Consider the following 20,729-nt stretch of genomic DNA (forward strand, 5'->3'; position numbering starts at 1 on the left):
CAGCTGCAGTCCCTCTGCTCTCCTGGGACTGCCCAGACACTTCACAGAGAAGGGACGTCATGATGGGATCCTTACTGGTACTCCTAGTAGCGTTTACCTGTCCCTCAGGAACATACCAGAGCCATCACCTAGTGTTTGTGATCTCTCTGTGTTGATGCAGCCGCTTATTTTTAGCTGCAAACACCCTTAAGTGCAGTGTGACTGCTGCAGGACGTCTTGCTTCCTCTGGAGACATGTAAGCTACGTACTCGAGGTTTTGCGGTGGTGAGAGCTGCTTTTGTGGTTTGTCATTGTTCTCTTCCCATGCTGCTGTGACAGAGTCCCTTTTCAGCAAGGTTCCTGCTGCCAGTGGGGTTCTGACTCTTGCAGGGAGAAGTTCTACCATGTGTGCACTGAACTTCAGTCCCCTCTTTGTACCTCAGATGGCAATAAAAGCTTCCCTGGTCCATCTCAGTGTTGTACAGCTAGACTTAATTTTTAGTCTCTGCCAAATAAAGCACATGAAACAATTTTTAGGAAGCACAATTTTCATTTTCATTTTTGTAGCACAGTGAAAGCTAGTTATATGTATCTGGTTGCCACCACAAAGTTTAAGTGCTCATGAAATGTTTTATACTTGGAACGGATGTCTTCTAGCTTTCTCACATAAACCACAATAGTAAGAGCCCAAATGATGGGTTCTTTCTGTCACCAGGATATGTTTGGGGCAGATACTAATGACAGAGCCTATTCTGTGTGTAGGAAAGAGGCATTCACCCTGCTCCCAGGCACCTCTGGGCATCATGCTTGGACAGGAGTTGAAATAACACCTTGCTTGCAGAAACAGACAGACAGTGTGCTCTCAGCAGTGCTGTAATTTAAAGCGAGCAGGTAGTTTTAATCCACCAACATTAGACCTAAGTGATTATCTTAACTGGCTTTTGCATAAACATAGCTGTAGTTAAAATAAAACAAACACTCTCGTGTTTATTGTGAATGAGGTAACTACTCATTAAAGCTTGACAGAATCCTGGATATTCTTCAGGGATTCATCTTCAACTATTCTGGTGTTCGTGCATCTTATTTGCCTTTCCCCACTTATTCTGAATTAAAACAATTTAAAAGGAGAAAGTGCAAAAAAAAAAAAAAAAATCCTTAGCCTCTTAAGTCTGCATTTAACTGAGCATTGCATTAGCTGAGCAAAATGCAGGGTAGTCACTCGGCTTCTTTGGAGAGTTAAAAATCGGAGCCCAGCAGGAGGAAGGTGATGTCCTGGAGATTGGTGGGGGAAAAAAAGGATTAGTGTTGCCCAAAAGTAAGCTTTGTCTTCATAGAATAACCAAGGAATACTGGAGTAACTTTGTGCTGTTACTTTTTTTTCTAAACTTCTCTTTCTTTTTCTACCCCACAGTTGCTCTTGGTCGTAATCAGCCCTTGAAAAAAGAGAAACCAAAATGGAAAAGTGATTACCCAATGACGGACGGACAGCTGCGCAGTAAGAGAGACGAGTTTTGGGACACAGCACCAGCTTTCGAAGGCCGCAAGGAGATTTGGGATGCCCTCAAGGCTGCTGCACACGCTTTTGAGAGCAATGATCATGAACTGGCACAAGCAATCATTGATGGTGCAAACATAACACTACCGCATGGTAGGTTCAGCTGACTTGGGTGTGGCCTGTGAGGAGGTTTAGCTAATGAGTTTTTAATCTGAACATCGTTTGAGGCATGCAACAGATTTCAGTACTTATAATTCAGTGTGCACGGTACCTTTCTACTTGATGTTTCAGAGTAAAATGATGTTAGTTTGTAGAAGGACCAAGGAAACCTTTCTGCAATTACTTAAGTGTGAATGTTTGATCTGTTACATTTTATAATGGGCAGGTTTAAGTGTCTGATCTCTGTGATTAACAGTTTTAGCTTTCCCTCATCTTGTAGGACGCTTGGGTGTTCAAAGAATCAGTTTTTCCAGTCAACCTTTGCAAGACAGTAGCTTTTTTCTTGATCCTATGAGAGTCTGTGGCACTTAAATTTGTTCTTAAAGTTTCTTTTCTTGAGTGTGAAAAAGCAAACTCTTGGTGCTGGCAATCTGCTGTAAGCTTTTGTGCAAGATGCACTGTAAGCACTCAGCATTTTAGTTGCTTTCCCTTTCACAATGTTGTTCCAAATTCTATTTTTTTCAGGTTCTGTTCTTATACACTCTACCCCTCTGAATAGAATCACTTCCCCTTATGCCAAATACAAATATGGAAGAGAGAAAACCGGGGGGGGGGGGGGGAGGAATAAAGAGGGTTATACCAAAAAATGAACTGTTGCCCCAGACACATGGAACTGAATGCTTTATAAACAACATTATATTTATGCAGTCTTGGGTCTCCTGGGAAGAGGACAAAGATAATTTAGAAGATTTTATACCTTACTTTCTGTGCTAATTAATCTTCATGATGTTTACTACTGATATAGCTACTTTATTTTTTTGTATCCTTTTATTGGCGATGTTCAGGATCTCAATTTCCTTAAGTCACTGTCTATCTTGCATTTCCTTTGGAAAGGGTGGGTTTAGTGGTCTGGCTGTCTTTTTTCCATATAGAAGCATGAAACATTGCGAGTTGCCGTGCCTTGGGATGATTTTCCCACTCCTGTTCAGCACGCAGTCTATAACCTAGCTGAGAGGTTGGAAAGTTTCAGGGCTGCAATATGACCTGTCTTTTCCATAATTCATGGGCAGAGCATTGTAGTCCTCTAGAACATTGTTTGTTTTCAAGGAGGTTTGTATTTTGCTGGCTTGATTGATAGTTTCAAGGGCAGTTACACCTATGGAAATGATTTCTGAAGCAGCTTTAAAGAGGAATTTGTCAATTATTTTCAGAACCTGCCAATGCTGAGGAAATCTCACTTCTTCTTATACAAACTTGCTACAGTTATGTCAATAATTAGTCCTAATCAATTGGAGAGAGAAAAGTAATTCCCTTTCTTACAAGCTAGTGTGATTTTCAAAAGATAAACTCCTTTCTCTAAAGTGGAACTGATGTCAGAAGACCTTTCTGCAACTGTTTGTCGTTACCAACTATTACCTCTCAGGCTTCTTGATTTCATTTATCAATACTATATTTTAAATAACTGTAGTTTAAATAAATAATATTACCTTTGTTACATCCAGGAAACAAAATGTTCTCCTTCTAAATAGGTAGCATTATTGAATTTTTGTCCTTCCAAAACATCTGTGTTGCTGAAAATGTCCTGGAAAAAATTGAGTGTTGAGGCAACTTATGAACTAGTGGGAGCTGTATGGGTGAGAGGGGTCTGGCAAAGTGGGTAAGTGAAGATGGCAATAATTTTAAGTTGCCATTCAAATACATGGGAATAATACCTCAGAAACTGAAGATTTGTGAGGCATAAAACAGCCACTGCGTGGTCTTGCTTACTTGCTAAAAGAAAAATGTTACCAAATATAGATTACCTTCCACAATGGTTTCCTTCTGCGAATATGAGCTGTTCTCCAGGTTGAATTGTAGCTTAGTGTGAGGAGCAGTCTCTATGAATGCTTGCTCTGCAGAGAGAGTCTGATGCTGGTTATGATTGTATGCCAGACTGACAGAAACATAATTGTTTTAGAAAATGATAATCTGAATCAGAGAGCATGCTTCTGTGGAGAGAGGGTATTAGTTGTGTGATGCAGCTCTGGAATTTGACAAGACCCTGATAATGAGCTATTTTGACAGCATTAGAATATGTATTCAGTTTAAATGTTGCACAAGTGTACATGTGAACAGCACTTCCAGGGGAAATGTTAAATTCATGGCATCCAGTCATGGAGAGAAGCTGCTTGACACATTAGGTCTCTGCTTCCACTCGTCAGAGTGGCACAACAGCTTGTAATTGCAGAGGAGGATTTTATTCAGATAGGAAAGTTTCAGCAGTTCAGTTCTGCTGGGAAGAGAGTGGATTCTGAGATGGTGTCACTTGTGTGTCCTTCACCTCCAAGGTTGTGTTGTGTGTAGTTCTGACACTACCGAATTTTGAATAACTTAATTTCTTGAATACCTGCTTGCTGAGCTCAGTCAGTTTCATGCATTAAGACCCAGCGCTTTCTGGTTGCAAGCAGAAGTCTGAAACTAGGCAGATAGCTCTTGTTCTCTTCTTTGGGCAGTCTGAGGAATTTAGAATGAATGCTTTGCCCTGGAAATGAGCCCTTTCACTGTCACTGATTGTAATACTTGAGGGGGAAGAGGTATGTGCACCACCTGAAGTTCTGGCTCAGCAGCAGTCAGTGTGCTCAGGATACTGCCTACTACTGACAGACTGCAGTCTGCTTTCTGAGGCCCACATACAGAATATTCCAAAGATTCCAGAAAAAAGCCAGGAATCAAGCTTGTATTAGAGCATCTGTTGCCTAGGCAGACCTGGCCTTTGGTCAGATTTCAAACACAGAGAACATTCTGAGTATTTATCCAAAATCTTGAGTGCAGCACAGTGATTTTGTACCCTCAATATTGAGTTACTTGCTTTTTATCCGTCTTTTTGCTTGTGACACTTGTCTCATGCATCAGCTGCTTGCATAGTTCTCTGTTGTGTGACTTTTCCACTACAGAGGAAGCAACTTTGTGTAGGAACTCAAGTGCTTCTTAGTCAGCAAGCATTGTTGGTGTCATGCATGAACAGATGATGAATGAAAGCCTTCCATCTGCAGGGCTCCTGTTGTCAGCTGAGCTTGTCTCCAGGTAGGTACAACAAACAAACTCCCCATGTTCCAGGTGACACCGAAACTCTCCACATTTTTATTTACAAGAACTCAATTTGTGCAAAATTTAAAAAGAAGGGAGTTGTTAAAGGAACCTGGCTGCTGCATTAGGTGTGTGCATTAAGTACTGAATTCTGTGCGTGCCTGCCTTGTGCCACCAACCACAACTTAGATGTGTGCTCACAAATGTGATGCAGAGCTGTTCCCAGGGCCAGTCGCTCTCTCCGTGGGGTTCCCTGCTCTCTGCACTGACACTGCAGCATGGCAGGTGTCACCCATGTCACCTCTCACATCCAGCTTTGCACCCTTCTTATTTCCCATGGCTGCTTACTTGTCCATGCAGCAAAGGCACTGCCAGTTCAGGCTGTCTCTTATTCAAAGTTAGGATGCAAACTGAATGCATAGCTTCCTGAGAGAAGATGTATACATACCCACCTGTTTTGTCTTCTATCCACCACAGACCCTGAAGGATCTGCCCAGGAGTGTCAGTGTGCCTCCCTGGAGCTTAGCTTTTGCTTCTTCATATGAGAAGAAAATAGGAAATCGGCTAGACTGTGTATAAAAACATTGTATTTCCTAGAGGAAAGCAAGCATTTAGGAAGATGAAGTGTAGGAATCACATCAAGACTATTTTTTCTGAGTTTGACAGTGTAGTTCTGGTAATTCAGTGCATGAAAATCTGTATTTGTGGTGGGGCTTTTTTGACAGATGGGGATGAGACATTCTTTCTTTGATTTCATAGCTCACCAAAGAGTGTGGATTCCTGAAGGAAACTGTGTTACAGGCACCAACTAAGACAGATATATTTGGTGAAAAAAAATAGAATGATGCAGTATGTTAATGTGAGCCTATGGCATTTCCTCTCTTTTATTTTCTTTGTACAGCTGAGGGTTAAAAAAGTACCACCACAACAGAGCACGAAGCCATAGCTCTGCATTTTGCCTCTCCCCGTGTGCTGACACGCTGCGTGCGCTTACGAGCTGTGTGCCACTTCCAGATTGATGCCTTTGGAGGAGTGGGAAGAGGGGCTTGGAGCAAGGCGTGGTGGTGGTCAGCAGCTAGAGATGCTAGCTGTAGGAGGGGAGTTGCCCTTTCATTCCAAAAACCTGGTGGGAAGTGAGGAGGAAATGCATCTTTTAACATTGCATTTGGCATTTTCTCACCTGGGTGAGGAAAAATCCAAACCAATGTAATTTTTCTAACGGATGCCTTCTGCTGTCTTCTACAGTTAAAAATAGCACCTAAGTATTAAATAAATAAATAAGCTTGTGGGATGGGCTTAGCACTTCTCATCTATCTTGGGTGCCTCTGTGGGATGTATTTAAAAATAGAAATAACATTCTCTCCAATGTATACGTTTTTCTGATGTCTTAAAGCAGCACATCCTCAATATTTTATTAATGAACCCATTTAAGTTTAATGAATGCTTTTACATACTTCTCAGCTATCAAAAAAGAAATGGTAGAAAGTGTAGTACTTTATTAGGGTCTGCACCAAACATTAGAGTTGAGTTGAACTTATCTTGAAAGTAGTTAATTTTAATGGGTATCTGTCTGGGGTTAAGTGGAGTTTTTACATTTCAGGATGGACACTTAATCTACTGTAGCATAGTTACCAGAGCACTGAATTTAGCTTGTTTAATACTGTTTGAATGATAAAGGTCCCCTCTGTAAAGCCTGGTGGCTTTGTGCTCAGGAGCAGTCAGCTTCTCTGTGCCCTCAAGTGCAGCTGCTGCAGCTTGCAGTGTGCTTGCTCAGTGAGCAGTGCTGCTCCGTGTGTGTGAGCAGAACTGTCATATTTACAGTGTCTGACGCTTGAGGTCATGAGAAGTGGGGATGTATTTACCTTAAGTACTGGGGAAAAGTTGGTGAAATCACTGAGATGTTCTAGCATTGGGCAGAGCACTTTCTTCCCCTTCGGGTGATATCTGGGCCTGAAGTCCTGCGTCTCTGCACAATGCCTCACATCTGTGTGCGTTCACATGTCCTAGGCTTTCATGGCCTGAAAGGACACGTTTGTGGTTTCATGTCCGTGTCGTCGTGACTTAATGTCCTGCAGGTCAGTACAGCATATCAGGAGGTGGTCACGGGGGGCCGTGCCTCAGCACTCCATCAGGATGCATGTTCTCCTCACTGATTTTTGTTCGCTTGACATACATAGCCAGAACTATGGCAGCACTCACTAGCTTTGTTTAACACAGATGTTGAAAACTGCTCCATTTCTGTTTGTAAATGAAGGCTTTCACATTGTTGGATGAGACTTTGAGAGCACAGGGTGAAGGGGAGAAGAGGGGCAGTGGCTGAATGTGATCAATGTATTGCACTGGGCAAGTGGGAGAGCAGCCTGTGGTCTGCGTGTGTTTGGCAGAGAGTCAGTGCTGCTTTTAGTGCTGATTGCTCTCGTGATGCTGAAAGTCCTGAGGAGGTTGTTCTGCTACATAAGTAAATCACTGGGAGAGCTTCTGTTGCCTGCTGAGGTGGGTACTGCACCTTCCTTACTGGTCTTGGAGTAAACCATAAGAATCGAAGGTTTTTTGGAAATGCTTTTATAACCAGTCAGCTCTCTGTGCTGGTGGAGATAAGGTAGTACCTAAGTGCTTTTAGGGCTGTGTCAGCACTTACTGCCTGTGCTGCTTACTATTAATTTAATAAAAGGAATTGCATATCACAGACACAGTCTTCTTTGTATTAAAGCCAAATCCTGTATCAGAAGAAGGCTTCTTCATGCCATACGGAGAGAAAACAGACTTTTTTCCTAAGCGATGTTGAAGCATCATCTCAAATTCAAATGATAGATATGAATTTTGTTCTGCTGTACAGCTTGTACATCACTTTCTAGAAAATACATCTGCTATCTGTTCTCCCTACTCACTGGGGGTATCTGCCAAACTCTTTACTCCTTTGTGAGTGTTAGGGCTCCTGCCACACAGCCGACCTTTGCTAAGGCCCAGGTGCTGCACAGGGACGCAGGGTGTGATGCTGTTGTAAGACAGCTCCCAGCAAATGTCCATCTCCTGTGCTGTGTTCCAGGCTCCCAACCAGCAGTCACAAAAAGTGAGCTGCCAGACAGAGGTGGGAAAGGAAGCAGTGGGAGGCAGTCAATAGGTGCTCAGGAGCTGGTCTTTAAATTTGTATAATGATTCCAGAATATCCACAGCAAAATTGTGTAGTAGGTCTGTAACACCAACTATGTAATATGTCTCATTTAAAGTAAGTACTTCCAAAAGTGGAACTCTAATTTTTGCCCTCTTTTGTGTGCAGTAGCTACATTTGACATCTTAATTATTGCATTGATCAGACTACAGTTGCAAAAATCTATATGGCATATTTCATAGTTGCACAGTATTTTAAATTTAAGCTGCTTCTCTGAATGGCTGTAACCATTGCTTAGCTTTTGCAGGCCAGTTGAGTACCTTATTTGCTTTTTCATACCTTATTTGTCTGAAGAGACCTTTGTCATTAAAGAAAAGTTTTTTCTTTATGTATTACATTGTCTGCACTCAGATGTGAAAATAATGGTGAACTGTGTTTTTCTGTGGATCTAGAACACTTGATCAGGTTTTTGTAATGTCTGTTAATTTGTTATCATTATTAATTTATTTATCATGGCTGTAGCTGTCTAATTTTAGGTTCCACACTTCCTAGCATTCCCTTTGCCGCAGGCTGAGCCCATCCAGCTGGCGGGATGGCTTCTTCCACTTGGGAAACACCTTCTACCAGGAAGGCACCTGCACGAGTGGTGTTGGGAAAGAGAGGATGAGCCGTGCCTATGCTGCAGCCCTATTGCATGAGCAGAGGCCTCATAGATGTTGGGTTTGTGTCAGGATGGTCCCTTTGCTCTGTCATTGCCGTCGTTTATGGCTGGCCAGATACTTATGTCTAGAGAGTTGTCTGGTAAAAGGAAGAGAACTGCTTAATTTTTGCCCTGCATCCAAGTGAAATTTAAAAAGATGAATAAGTAATTCTACCAATGTTTTCACCTTCTGTTGTCCTTTGAAAAGGAATTAAATAAAGATGCAAACTGGAGATGCCATTTCTAAAGGCTTTGCTTCACGTTCTCTTCAACCATTTTGTAGTTGTTTGGTGTAGAAGTCCACAAGCTTCATCACACGACTGCATTGCATGACAGGCAGCTACAGCTTCTTTTGTTTTTTCTTCTTTTAAGCTAGAACTTCAAGGAGGTGATACTCTACAAATATGAATGAGAACAGTTCCTCCGAACTGAAAATACATTATTTCAGTTCCTGGATGCGCAAAGCAGTGCATTTGTTTACCTTCACACTGAAAAAGGGCAAGTGTGCAGCATTCATTTATAGACCACAGCACCACAGAAACACTTTCAAGTGATTTCTTCAGAGCTGGTAGTTGAAAGCTCTGGAGAAACCTTTGATTTGATTTCTGTGTTTAAGTGAAGCTCTGAATTCTTAAGCTCTCGAGTACTTTAGTCATTTCCCCTTTGAAAGCCTTCTAGCAGAGTGGGGCAGGGAGTTAATGCGAATGACACAATCCTGCATTGACTTGGAATGTCCCAGCCAATCGTTTCTACTCTTCAGTTCTGTTTTCTCCGGTGTTAGCTCCAGGTTTTGCTCCAGAAGGAGCCGTGCAAGCAGTGTTAAATGAAGGTGGCTATGAGACGCACACACTGAGGAAGAGAAAGCATTGATTTTATGTGAGGTGATATAAAAGATTGCTTTCCTAAATAGTAAAGCTAGCTGCTGGTATTTTTTTTTTTTTCATTTGATGTAATTCTGTAGATTGTGCTTGAGTCAGAAGAGGGATGTAAGGAGACAGAGCATCAGCGAGATGGGGCTGTTGGTTTGCCATGTCCTCATCTAGAAAGCTTTTCATACCTTGGAGGGGAGGGTGTGTACCTTAGCAGGGCAAGAGCTGAGAACCAATTCCTTTTGCAGGGTGTGAGTGCATATTCACAATTTTCTTTAGGTACAGGAGGCAGGAGAAACATGCATTCTTAATTCAAGAGAGCAAGGGTGAAGTGGAAGCGTTGGCTTCCCTAAACTGATCATGGCTGAGTATCCTGACAGCTGTAAGCAGTGGATCAAGGCTAAGCAGGTAGCCTGCATTCCTCTGTGTAACCTCCTCATTCCTACAGTACATCTGCTTGAGGGGCCACAGCAGGGTCAGAGAACTTCTCTAGGTTTAAAATGTCCTTTGTCACAACTGCGGGTTGACTTTGCTATCCATCAGCAGTCCAGTCTCTAATGTAGCTGTGAGCACCTATAGCAACTCAATGGAGAGTGCTGGGAGTCAGGTGGCTGCTAGGACAGTTTTGCTCCTTAAACAGGGATCTGTAAATCCACAGCCTCAGAGGTGGTTGTTGAAGGGATCGTTTGTGAAGGGCCTTTACCATTACAACCAGCAGCTTGTGAGTATTTTAGAAAAACAAGAATGTAAACCAGCACTTTTTTAAAGTGCAGTGCACTGCAGAGGAAGCCTTTTCCCAGTGTGATTCTTAACAGCACTGCTAAATGGATTACTCATTTCCATTCCCTCCCAGCTGGGTGTGATGCCAGGTTTCCAAACAGCACAGAGATGTATCCGTTGTGTCCTGAGAGGACGGTGTGCCCCAGTGTGATTGGAGGGGAGAGGATGAGATGTCTTGGTCATCTTCTATTGCCAGGCTTTCCCTGAGCAGCTCAGAGCCACCTGTTTGTATAGGCTTGTTCATTAGAGAAATACCTGTTGTAAAAGAGAGCGCTTCAAGAAAAATGCCAATAAATTCTTTTGTAATTAGTGAATTCTGTTTGAGAAGACTGCATTTAGAGTGCCTAGCACATGGTGCTCCAAAGAGTTGGTGTATCTTTCCATCTGAAGTAAAGAAATAACAGCTAGGTTAACATTTGGCCGGTTTGCTTTTCTCTGTACTGCAACCACCTTTCATAGTATGTAGTGGAAAATTGAGCACAGAGACCTTTGAGCAAGGAATGAGAGGAAATGACAGTAGCTGTTCAGTGAGGCAATTAAAGAGAATCATTTGAATTGGGTTAGCACATCATTACCACAAGGGCTTTTATTTTAATGGTGCACCCCCTTTTTTATTTTGATTTTGTTTTCCCATCTTCAGATTTCCAGACTGATGTGTAGAATGACATTTTCCAGTTGCTTCAAGCTAACAAGCTGGGTCAGTACCCAGATCTCTCCTAGGGATGGCTCTCATTCCCTCACCCCCTTACAGCGAGCGCTCGGCACTGCGATGCGCCTGCAGCAGCTTTCTCATCACTTGTGTTTTCAGTAGAAATCATTCATTGCTGCTTCTGGTGAGGTGCGTTGGTGCCAGTGAAGGACGTGTCACTGTTGGTTTGGGTTCTTCACACCACTCCTAACCTTGAAACAGGATATTTTCTCAAAAACCCCTCGAGCCCTGAGTTACAACTAAGGTGATGCTTTCTGTCATGACTGCCGTGATTAACGCCTTTAAAATAGCTGCCAACATCCTGTCTGAGGGGTGCTGGATTTCCATGTTTTCCTCATACGGAATACTGCAGCAAATCATCAGGATGTGAAGCAGTTGTGACTGACTGAAATATTTATAAATCTAAGTGCAGGTTAGAAACGATCAGCCCTTCAAATAGAAACCCACTTACAGTTACATCCTACAGTTGTTTTCTTTAAGTATTTTTAACTTATGCTCTTGTTCTCTGAAAGGTATTTTGAGGAGTTTCATCAACATAATTGCTTGGACTCTTCTCAAGTCTCTTCCCCTGGTAGCAGATGCCCGTCTGTTTCCTGTCTTTGGTTTTAGTTTGCCTTTTCTGCTGTGCTGAGGATGACTGTACAACACTATTTTCAAAATTGCAGCTTGTTTGTTTGTTTCTTTTTACCATTAATATGTGATCAGGAAAGTACAGCAAACCCCTCTAAAGAAAAAACAAAAAGCAAACAAGACAGACTGTATGTTACAGCCGTAAAACACTCAAAATAAAATCGGCCTTGTGATGAAAAAATATCTCAAATTCTTCTTAGAAGAAGCTGCAGACTGATACACTGATATCACTGATACAGTGGTGCAGATCGTGCAGACAGCAGTGCATGTTTGCCTGCAGTGAACAGTGTTCCTTTGGTGTCTGACAGCGGAGAGGACATGATGAGTAGTTTATGAGATACTCCACTGTAGATATTTACTCCATCCCTGGGTGCTTGCAGCTGGGAAACTGGGTATCAGCTTAATGTGCCTTGCTGTCTGCTACTAAAATGAGAAAAAGAAATACGAAGAGTTTAAAATGCATTTGTCATAGAAAATTTCAGCGTAAGCCAGTGAGAGATGCTGCCATCTCTCCAAATAGGTGATCTTCAGAGGTGGCATTGCTCATTTCTGTGCTTGACACAGAGCATTTTGTCCCCAGGTTTGTACACCTGGAGCACACTGTCTCCTTGGAAGCTCGGGTGGATAAACGAGGTGTCCCTCTGTGCCATGGGTGCACCTGCTTCTCTTCTATGATTTCCAATGGGCAGTGGGCAGGAAGTTTGTCATCGTTCTCTATTTTGGCTTCAGGTGTCTGAGTAGGACAACACTGGTACCTTTTCTCACAAGGCAGTTATGTTCCACAGTGTCTGAGCAGCTGGAGAAGTCACATCATATTGCAGCTTTCTGGGGCCAAGTGATGGCTGAGCGAGGTGCTCCTTGGTGTTACACAGCAGTACAGCACTCAAAAGCCAGTGAGTGTGCCAAAAGATGTTCTAACACTTGTAATCATCTGAATCCTCTTTCAATAAATTCCTTGAGGTGGTAATTTCAAGTCATTGCAGTGTTTCAATGAGCGGGTGATACAGCTTTAACATTCAATCTTCTACATTTATTCTCAATCAATACTTTTTTCCTTTTTTTTAATTATAAATAATTCTAAAGTAACAGCAGTGAACACCTTTGAGGTGTTAGATAAAATAAACTGTTCAGCAGACTTGCCTCAAATCTTTCCAGTAACCTTGTTTAATGGTCCCCTTGCCCTTTTTAAGTAGTCCTTCGTTGTAGCCTTAGTCTTTTTTTAGGATGTAGATACTGATGTGAGGTTGTGTCAGTGTGCTTGACCTCTCTGGAGCCTTTAACATTTTTCCTGGTTATCCTTGGAGGCTGAGCATGCAAATGAATGACTCCTGTGCTCATTAACTCGGCTTTGAATGTTGACTCAGGGATATGAGCAAGCTTGGGAGCAGTAAGAAAAGAATATTCCAGGGCAAAGTTGTCTAGGTTATTCTGTGCTTTCTTTCCATCCCCTGCTACATGCAGATGGGGGGTAGTGTTGTTTAGTCTTAGAAAGAAGAAATTTTCTGTGTGTTCATCTCTCATTGCAAACAGATGTGGGACTTCAATGCACTCCATAAAAGCCTACATTCACTTTTTTGTTAGTCTGTAGGGTTGTCTCCACTGCTGTGCTAGCTCAGGCTATAATAAGTACTGTCTTGAGCCAAATTTCCATCCATATTCACTTCTAGCTCAGACTAAACCAAGTCTCAAATATCATTTTGCTGCCTAGGGAGGGCATTGTGGCTGGCAGGGGATTGCTCAAGGTTAAGCACACTGACACTGGTCATGCAGGGATGGGATGACTCGAGTTACTGCAGTCACCAGTTGTTGTTTCAACCTCCCTGGCCAGCCTGTGCTTCCTTTGCCTGATAAGCAAAAGGACGTGCTGCATCTTGGGGTGGGGGTGTGAGCAAGTCCAGAGCAGAACAAGCAGAAAGAACACGTGGATCGTACCTAATGAGATCAATCCCAAGCAAAGGTAAAGTTGTCTCTGCCTTTATGTATTACTTGGAAGGGAGCGCAGCCGGCTCTCGCAAGTTGTTGGATGCTGAAGTAGGCAGTGGTATCGATCGACAGTGTCCTGCTGATCTCAGCTAAAGGAAAATCCTTTTAAAGTGAAATGTGGATAGACAGCAGTTATCTTGTCTTCCAGGAGTAACTGGAAATAGCAAAGTGTTTGTCATGGTAGGAAAGTGAGGCTGAATAGCTGTGTGTTTGGTGTATTGTTGCTGTGCAGTGTCCTGTTGTAATGGACAAAGGCTCTTTTTTCTCAGCACACCTAAAGCAGGGCCCACAGAACACACTGCTGCTCATAGGATGATGGAGTCCTTTTGTAAACATAGGGATTCAGTTGAAGCTCAACACAATTTCTCCAGTCTGAATGGCATCTTCTGTTTGTGAAAAATGAAGTGTCTGTACCCCAAGGGTTGGTACGCTGTGCTTCGTGGTGACCTTTGTGCTGCATCATGGTCAAACATCCTTGAGTTCTGCATCGGAAGGAGACTTATACAAGTCTGTATCAGGAGAGCAGAGCAAGAACTTGGTGTAAGACCTTGTTGGCAAGAAAAACCCCTAACAGTTGTATAAAATGCTGTTAATAACCTCCCATCTAGTATTCTAGTATTCTATTTTAACCACTTTAGTTATAGGGTTTTGTATGCTGAGTGCTAACTGTTCCCTGCTGGCAGAGTACTTATAAATTCAGTGGTTGTAAAGGCAGTGACAACTTTTGTGACTGAGTACTGCTTCTGTGCATCTTCACACTGAACAGATAACCTGGTCCCATTGCCTGCTTAGCTGTCTGCGAGGGGATGTGATTGGGATACTTTCACCCTGGTACCACTTCACCCCCCTTTAAAGAAAATGGGTAATGGAGAACAGTATGCAAATGAAGAGGGTATACAAAGGAGCTCTTTTACCAAAAAATAAAAATCTGGTTACCCAAAAAGCCTGTCTAGACAGACATCCATTTTAATGAAATGCAAAGCAGGATAGTGCATGAATACTTCATTAGTAAAAAAGACTTGTCATCTTTGAACCCTGATATAACATTTTGTGGAAGCTGCTATCTTCTTGCAATATTAGATCCAAGTTTTAGGGAGTGCTAGAGAAGTGGCAGAACATATGGTATTGTTAATATGACAGCTACTGAGCAGTAATACATAATTGACTTTCTCTATCCAGACTCAATTGGATAAAGAAATACTCACTGGTGAACCTGTTGTAGAGTTCTTATCACAGCAAAAATCTGCACAGAAAGGGAAATGGAAACTTACTGTAAATGATGCTGTAACCAGGTGACTGGGTAACCAGCCTCTGACCCCATGGCTGTGGTTAACAGTCACAGTCTTTTTGCATTGTTTAGTTAGTAGCATAGGTTAGTGTCAGATACCAGTCTCTGGAATTTCACTGCAGACAGTGCATGCAGAACCTGCATCCTCCTTTAGTGTCGGTTGTAGGTCAGATCCAGTTGCTGCCCTGTCTACCTGTTAAGATTTGAGCTGAAATGATGCTGCTTGGTTGTTTGTGACAATTCTAACAGCATGGGATCAGCTCAGTCTGTGTTGTGTAGCTGGTGTGTGTGTGTGTGTGTGTGTCACCCATTCAGGGTGAAATACAGTTGAGTGGCTTGGTGCTGCTCTGAGTGTCATCGAGGTGTCTTAGCCTCTGGCTGGGGTTTGAGCCCCCGATGGTTCTCAGGGCAGGACCTGGCAGGAGATGCTCCAAGTTGTACTACTAATGGCTGACTGAAGAAAAGTGGATTTCGTATCTAATTTCTGTATTTCAGAAGGCAGTGTTAATTATCTTTCACCTTCAGCCCAGTTAATCAGTGCTAATGAATTTCAAAAGAAACACCACTGCACCTTCCTTTCCCCCTCCCTCCCCCTCAAAAATACAGCCTAGTACAAAAAGGTTTTTGACAAATGCGGGTAGCAATGACATGCAGACAAGTTGGCTTCGATTTGCAACACACGCATGGGGTGTACCTCAGATTGGGTAATGATGGCACATCCCTCTTCTCCAGCACAAATCTCATCTGGTTGCCTCTAAGTTTCTTTGGCAGAGGAGCATTCACAGAATACCATTGCAGGGCACAAGCGCTGCTCTTTGAGGTGCTGCTGCCCTCTTGTTCCTATAAGTACCTGGTGCTGCTGATGCGGTGATCATGGTTTGGGTTTTCTCCTGTGTGCTAACCTGCAGGTTAGGAGTGGTTTCCTGATGAGATCTCCAGCTTGGTTCCAATCCTTTCCTTAGCACGCACCCCTTCCCTGGCTGGATGCTCAGGTGGAGATTTGCTGTTTGTTAGCATCATTCGGGTAAGAAGGGGCCTTAAGAGGCTGTCCAGTGCAGTGCTGTGCTGCAGGCACGTGCAGGTGATTGCTTTGCCGAGCTCCTCAGCCAGCAGCATGCACAGTGTTTCCAGTGATCTCGGAGCCTAGGTGAGCTCTGCTTTCTGGAGAACATCCGAGCGTGGCTATGGGCACAGAGCAGCCGTGAGCTAATCCTCCTGCCAAGGAATGGGAAGAGATGTTACAAAAGCAGTAGCAGAATGCTCACATCCTCTTCCTTCCCCTTGCTGTGCTGTCCCAAGTGCCATTCATGCCTGCCTCCTGGCAATCTCCTGGCTCTGGGAGCAGCAGTGCAGCAGAGCTGAGCCAGACCGACGATGGTCCCCTAGTGGAGCAGCTCTTTTCCACTGAACTTGAAACAGTATGTATTAGCTCTTATCAATTATTATCTACAAAACCCATTCTTTAAGTTGGTGTGGAAGCATCGTAGGAAGAGGCCAGGGAGGGCACTTGTCTTTGTGGCTTGTTATGAAACGCTTCATCCGCACCATTAATGATTAGTGCAGGTTTATTGTTCTCCATACGTGATGTAAGGCGCAGCTTCCACAGAGCTCCCACACAGTGCCCTCCAGAAAATGGGAAAGCTGCCGTTGTTAACTGCAGCACTAATCTGTGCCCATGGTTGTTAAGTTATATGGGCTTTCGTGTGAAATTTTGGGTTTTTTTTTTCCTTCTAACTCCGTCCAGTTTGCAGTGGTTGTAGGTGAGTTAGAACAGAGCCCTGCATGTTTTCACTTGTTTGTCTCGACCCTGCTCTCTTACTGAGCAGACACCACCACTCATGCATGCTGTTGATGTCAGTACGCTTTTTTTCCCCTATAAAATCCTGTTTCCTGGCCATGACCTGGAATCGGCTGCTAATAAAGATGAAGAGAAAGCTCAGCTTCCTTGCCTGACTTAATCATCACTCTCTAGGAATTGTATTGTAGCATCCAGAATAGGACCCACTTGTTTTCTGATGCTTGTAACGAGTTTTCATGTATTTGTGACCTATAATTGGATACAAACCAATAGTCTACAGGTGAGAACTCTGCTCTTGCCAATTTATTCAGCAATCCAAGCTCAGCTTGGTTTAGGAATGGAGTTTTTCAGTAAGAAAAACAAACGAACCAGCTGTTCCTTGGGCAGATGTGTTATACACAGACACTTAAGCTCCTTAAATAGGTAGTCTCATTGCAGTGCTAGATTTTGTTTTGTGTTGGTTTAATTCCTCTTCCTTGCAGCAAGTCTGGCTGAGAAAGGAGAAGAGGAAAAATCTGCTCAGTTGTTAGGGTTGGGGCATTTCTGAGCAACACTCCTCAAATTGCTTAAGATCTTAGAGAAATAAAAGCCACTGTAGGAGAAGACAGGAGGGAGAATAGTATGTAGCTTTTAAGCAATGGCATCAAAATGCATTAAGGCTTTCCATGTTTCTGAATGAAAGTGATCATCTCAACTAATTTCAGTAACACTTGAAAAAGTTTGAATTTGTGCTACTTGGATCTGTTAAAGTGCTGGTGTTTGCATGTGTGGATGTGTGTCCAAGTTCTGAGCTGCTCAGGGATGGAGCAGTGTCCCAGCCTGTCCTTTTCCACAAAAACATCCACGTACTGATCATCTTAGGAAAGCAACCTTTTACAGCCTGCAAAGCAGTTCCTTTCGGAATGTTCCAGTTCCGTGTGCTGGAGGATCACATTTGCTAACTTTTCTGCCCAAAACTATCAGGCTGTCTCCTACCTGCGTGGCAACCAACAAGAACCTCTGTCTTGTGATTCTTTCCAGAGTTCCCCAGTCTCCAAGTTTATATTACTTTGAAATACAAATATAAAAATAAATTTTAAAAAAAAAACAACTTCACTGTGTTTCTAGCATTGGAGAGGCTTATGGTTTTAGTGGATTTTTTACTACTTTTTATCAGTGGCTTTGCTCAAAGGCAGTTCTTCATATTGCTATCTGGATACGCTGTGCAGAAGTTTATTGAAGTCATGCTAGCATCTGGAGAGCTGTTCAGATATTTGAGTATTTGCTGAGCATTTACAGTATCAATATGCTTGCTCTGTCCTCTCCTGGCTGTTGCTGTACAACTCTCCTGTAACACTGTGATCTTTCACATGAGCAGCGATCACTTCTCTTCCTGCTGAAGGAGCTGCATCCTTCCTGTGCCGTAACTGGCTGCTGGGGGCCCTTGTTGCCTGGGTAACAGAGAAACCTTAAAAAATATATATTCTTTTGCATTCGCTCTGTGTTCTCTGGGAACTCGACATTCTTTTCTGTGTCCTTTTGTGCTGAGCAACTTCAGTAGCTGGTGTGTTATGCAGGAGGGCTCAGAACGTTTCTGACTTACAACAGTGGCATTACTGGGGGGCTGCAGCTCTGGTGTTCGCTTGCTGTGCTCCGTGCAGGGCTCACTGCATGGTCTGGGTGGGAGCTCTGCCTGGCTGCAGCAATGGGAGCACTCCTGCGGGCAACAACTCGCCTTCTCTTCTTCTCTCTGACAATTTGCATTTGCAAGCATTGCTTAAAATAGCTCCATGCTCACCGTGCCTTCTGGTAAATGCATTCAGCCTTCTCTTAGCTTTTGGACTCCAACCAACATGACGCTTCTTCACACTCTGCCTTTGAGCCATTTACAACATTTTAAGGGTTGTCAGTGAAGCCTGACCCTCTCCAGAAGTCACTGCCAAAAGCCTCACAACCGCAGAGCTGTGCTTGTTCCACTCGGCTCCTGCAGATGGGTCTGACGTAGGTGCACAGCCATAAAATGAAGGCCCTGCTTGCAGTCGACTGATTCTGTGCCTTAATCCATGTGTCCACATCCTGCTCCGTGTCTTGATTGCAGAGTCTGGAGTATTTTTACCAACAAGAGAGAAAGGATGGGTGTTTGTTGGTGAGGTTTGTGGTAGCTTGTGACGTTAGCAATTTGTCATAGGCTGATGGTCAGCCTAGGATAGGATAGCCCCCAGCCCTGGAGGTACCCAAGGCCATTCATGAGGCCCTGGGCACCCTGAGCTGGTGGGGAGCAGCTGGCCCACAGCAGGGGTTGAAGCTGGGTGATCTCTGAGGTCCCTTCCAACCCAACCCATTCTACGAAGCTATGCTTCTGTGGTAGGGCTGTGCAGTTTTTATTGCAAGAGGTTTCCTCTACGGTGTCTTGAAGAACAAGAAAAACAAACCTAAAAACACACACCCACACCTCCAAGCTGGCTGCTCTTTAATAGGATTTTTTATAATATGACTTATCTGATGATGATTAAGCAATCGAATGTTTATAGCATATGCTTTGACCTTGATGTTAGTTCAGCTGGGCAAGGATATAAATGATGAATAAATTCCACAGCAATCTTATCCCACTGTGTTTGAAATCAGCTCTTGGATATACTTCTCTAAAACAGGGACACTCTTGTTGAAATGCATGGCTTTTAAAGAACGATACCATTTTAGCTGCAGTAGCTAAATTTAAAAACTGTTGGGGTTTGGCTCTTTCTCTTTTTTTCTTTCAGCAGCAAACTGTCTGCTTGTTTCTGTGAGCCGCGATCCAGAATTTAGCGCTGCGCCATTTAGGAAATTGATGAGGTGTACAGAATGAAAGGAACATTTTAAAGCTGAAGGCTGAGGACTTCAGGCCTTACTACATAAATCACACACGAAACATCCCGAAAGCTCTGGAGCCGATACAGTTTTGATCAAGCTGGTTTGCTCGGAGATTCATAAATGATGCAAGACTGCACTGAGTGCCATATTTCTCTGAATTTCCTTTTTTTTTTTTGCTTTGTTTTCTCAATAAATACCACAGCACGGCAGTCTTGGCGCTACTGGTACAAACATAAAGTCCCCAGAAGTGGCTGATACTTTAGCCAAACATTTCCTCTGTGTGTTTTCATCAACAAAAAAAAAGTGGGGGGCCCATCTGTCTAAAAGACAGCGCATATCCAGCGTAAGAGCCACAGCATATCCCCAAATTAAATGTTAGAGTGCGCTCATTTTGCTGAACAGCAAAGTTTAAGGGAACCCACTGTCAACATGAAGAAGCCTCCAGCCAAGAAAAAAAAAGAAGTCGTCATTTCTAACAAGGAGCAGTTGGGTGTTTGTTGTGTGCAGCAGTGCCGAGTCAAAGCATTTCTTCAACTATTCTGTAGCTCAGGGACTTGGCTTCCCTTCAAAGGCTCCAACTACAAAAGGATGGATAATGTCGCAAGTGAATGCGCCCCCTCTAGGGGCAAAAATGTGGAAATTCGCTGGAGCAGGTAAACCTTATTTTTACCTCCTCTGAGAAGGGATTTCTGTTGTGGTGGGGATGCAGTTCCCTTGGCATCTCGTTTCCCTGGCTCGCTGCAGGCAGTGACGCTGCTGTGCGTAGCAGGGCTCATTTCTTGGCTTCTGACACTGCAATTGTAGGATGTTAGAAAAACGTGCTGCTGTTTTTCCAAGGTAGCTCTTGAAATGCCTTTGTACAGAGTGTGTTTCATACTGCGTCTAAAATTTTTCTGCTTGGATTTTATTAGTTCTGCGAGAGTCATAGGTTCTTGAGCTGCTTAGTGTGTGTGCTATGACCAGTAGGGAAGGATGTGCTGTATGCAAGGCAGCATAGCTGTCTTTTATAGCAACAGCCAGGTTATCCTGGGGAACCTCTCAGGAGTCTGAGGAGATGGAAATGACTCCTGACACTACAGGGATGTGGGACTGCTTTAAATCTGCTCTGGTTCCGTGTGTGCCACATGTCACTGCTCCAGCAATGACACCCTGCTCCATTTGGAAACGCAGAGTTGTCCGGCTTGGGTGGCTGTTTGTTTTCTCTGGCAGTGAGCACTAAAACATAGAGCCTATATGAAACCATTTCAGCTATTTCTGCATGTTTGAGAAGTTACAAAGTTGTTTTTTTTTTTTCATAGTGGTCTTTTGCCTCCAGGCTTCACCATTTTGTCTTCT

At 43.3% G+C, this 20,729-nt stretch overlaps 1 protein-coding gene across 1 annotated transcript in view; it reads left to right on the forward strand.

Moving 5' to 3' along the window:
* The window catches only part of UBTD2 (ubiquitin domain containing 2), a 52,359-nt gene that overhangs the window by 24,734 nt on the left and 6,896 nt on the right, over positions 1-20,729 (forward strand). The window contains exon 2 of the mRNA XM_085236440.1: positions 1,391-1,627. Coding sequence (XP_085092566.1) covers positions 1,391-1,627 — 237 coding nt within the window. The remainder of the gene's footprint in view (positions 1-1,390; positions 1,628-20,729) is intronic.

This window comes from Meleagris gallopavo, chromosome 15 (genome assembly GCF_905368555.1).
Source record: "Meleagris gallopavo chromosome 15, MGAL_WU_HG_1.1, whole genome shotgun sequence".
Lineage (NCBI taxonomy): Eukaryota > Metazoa > Chordata > Aves > Galliformes > Phasianidae > Meleagris > Meleagris gallopavo.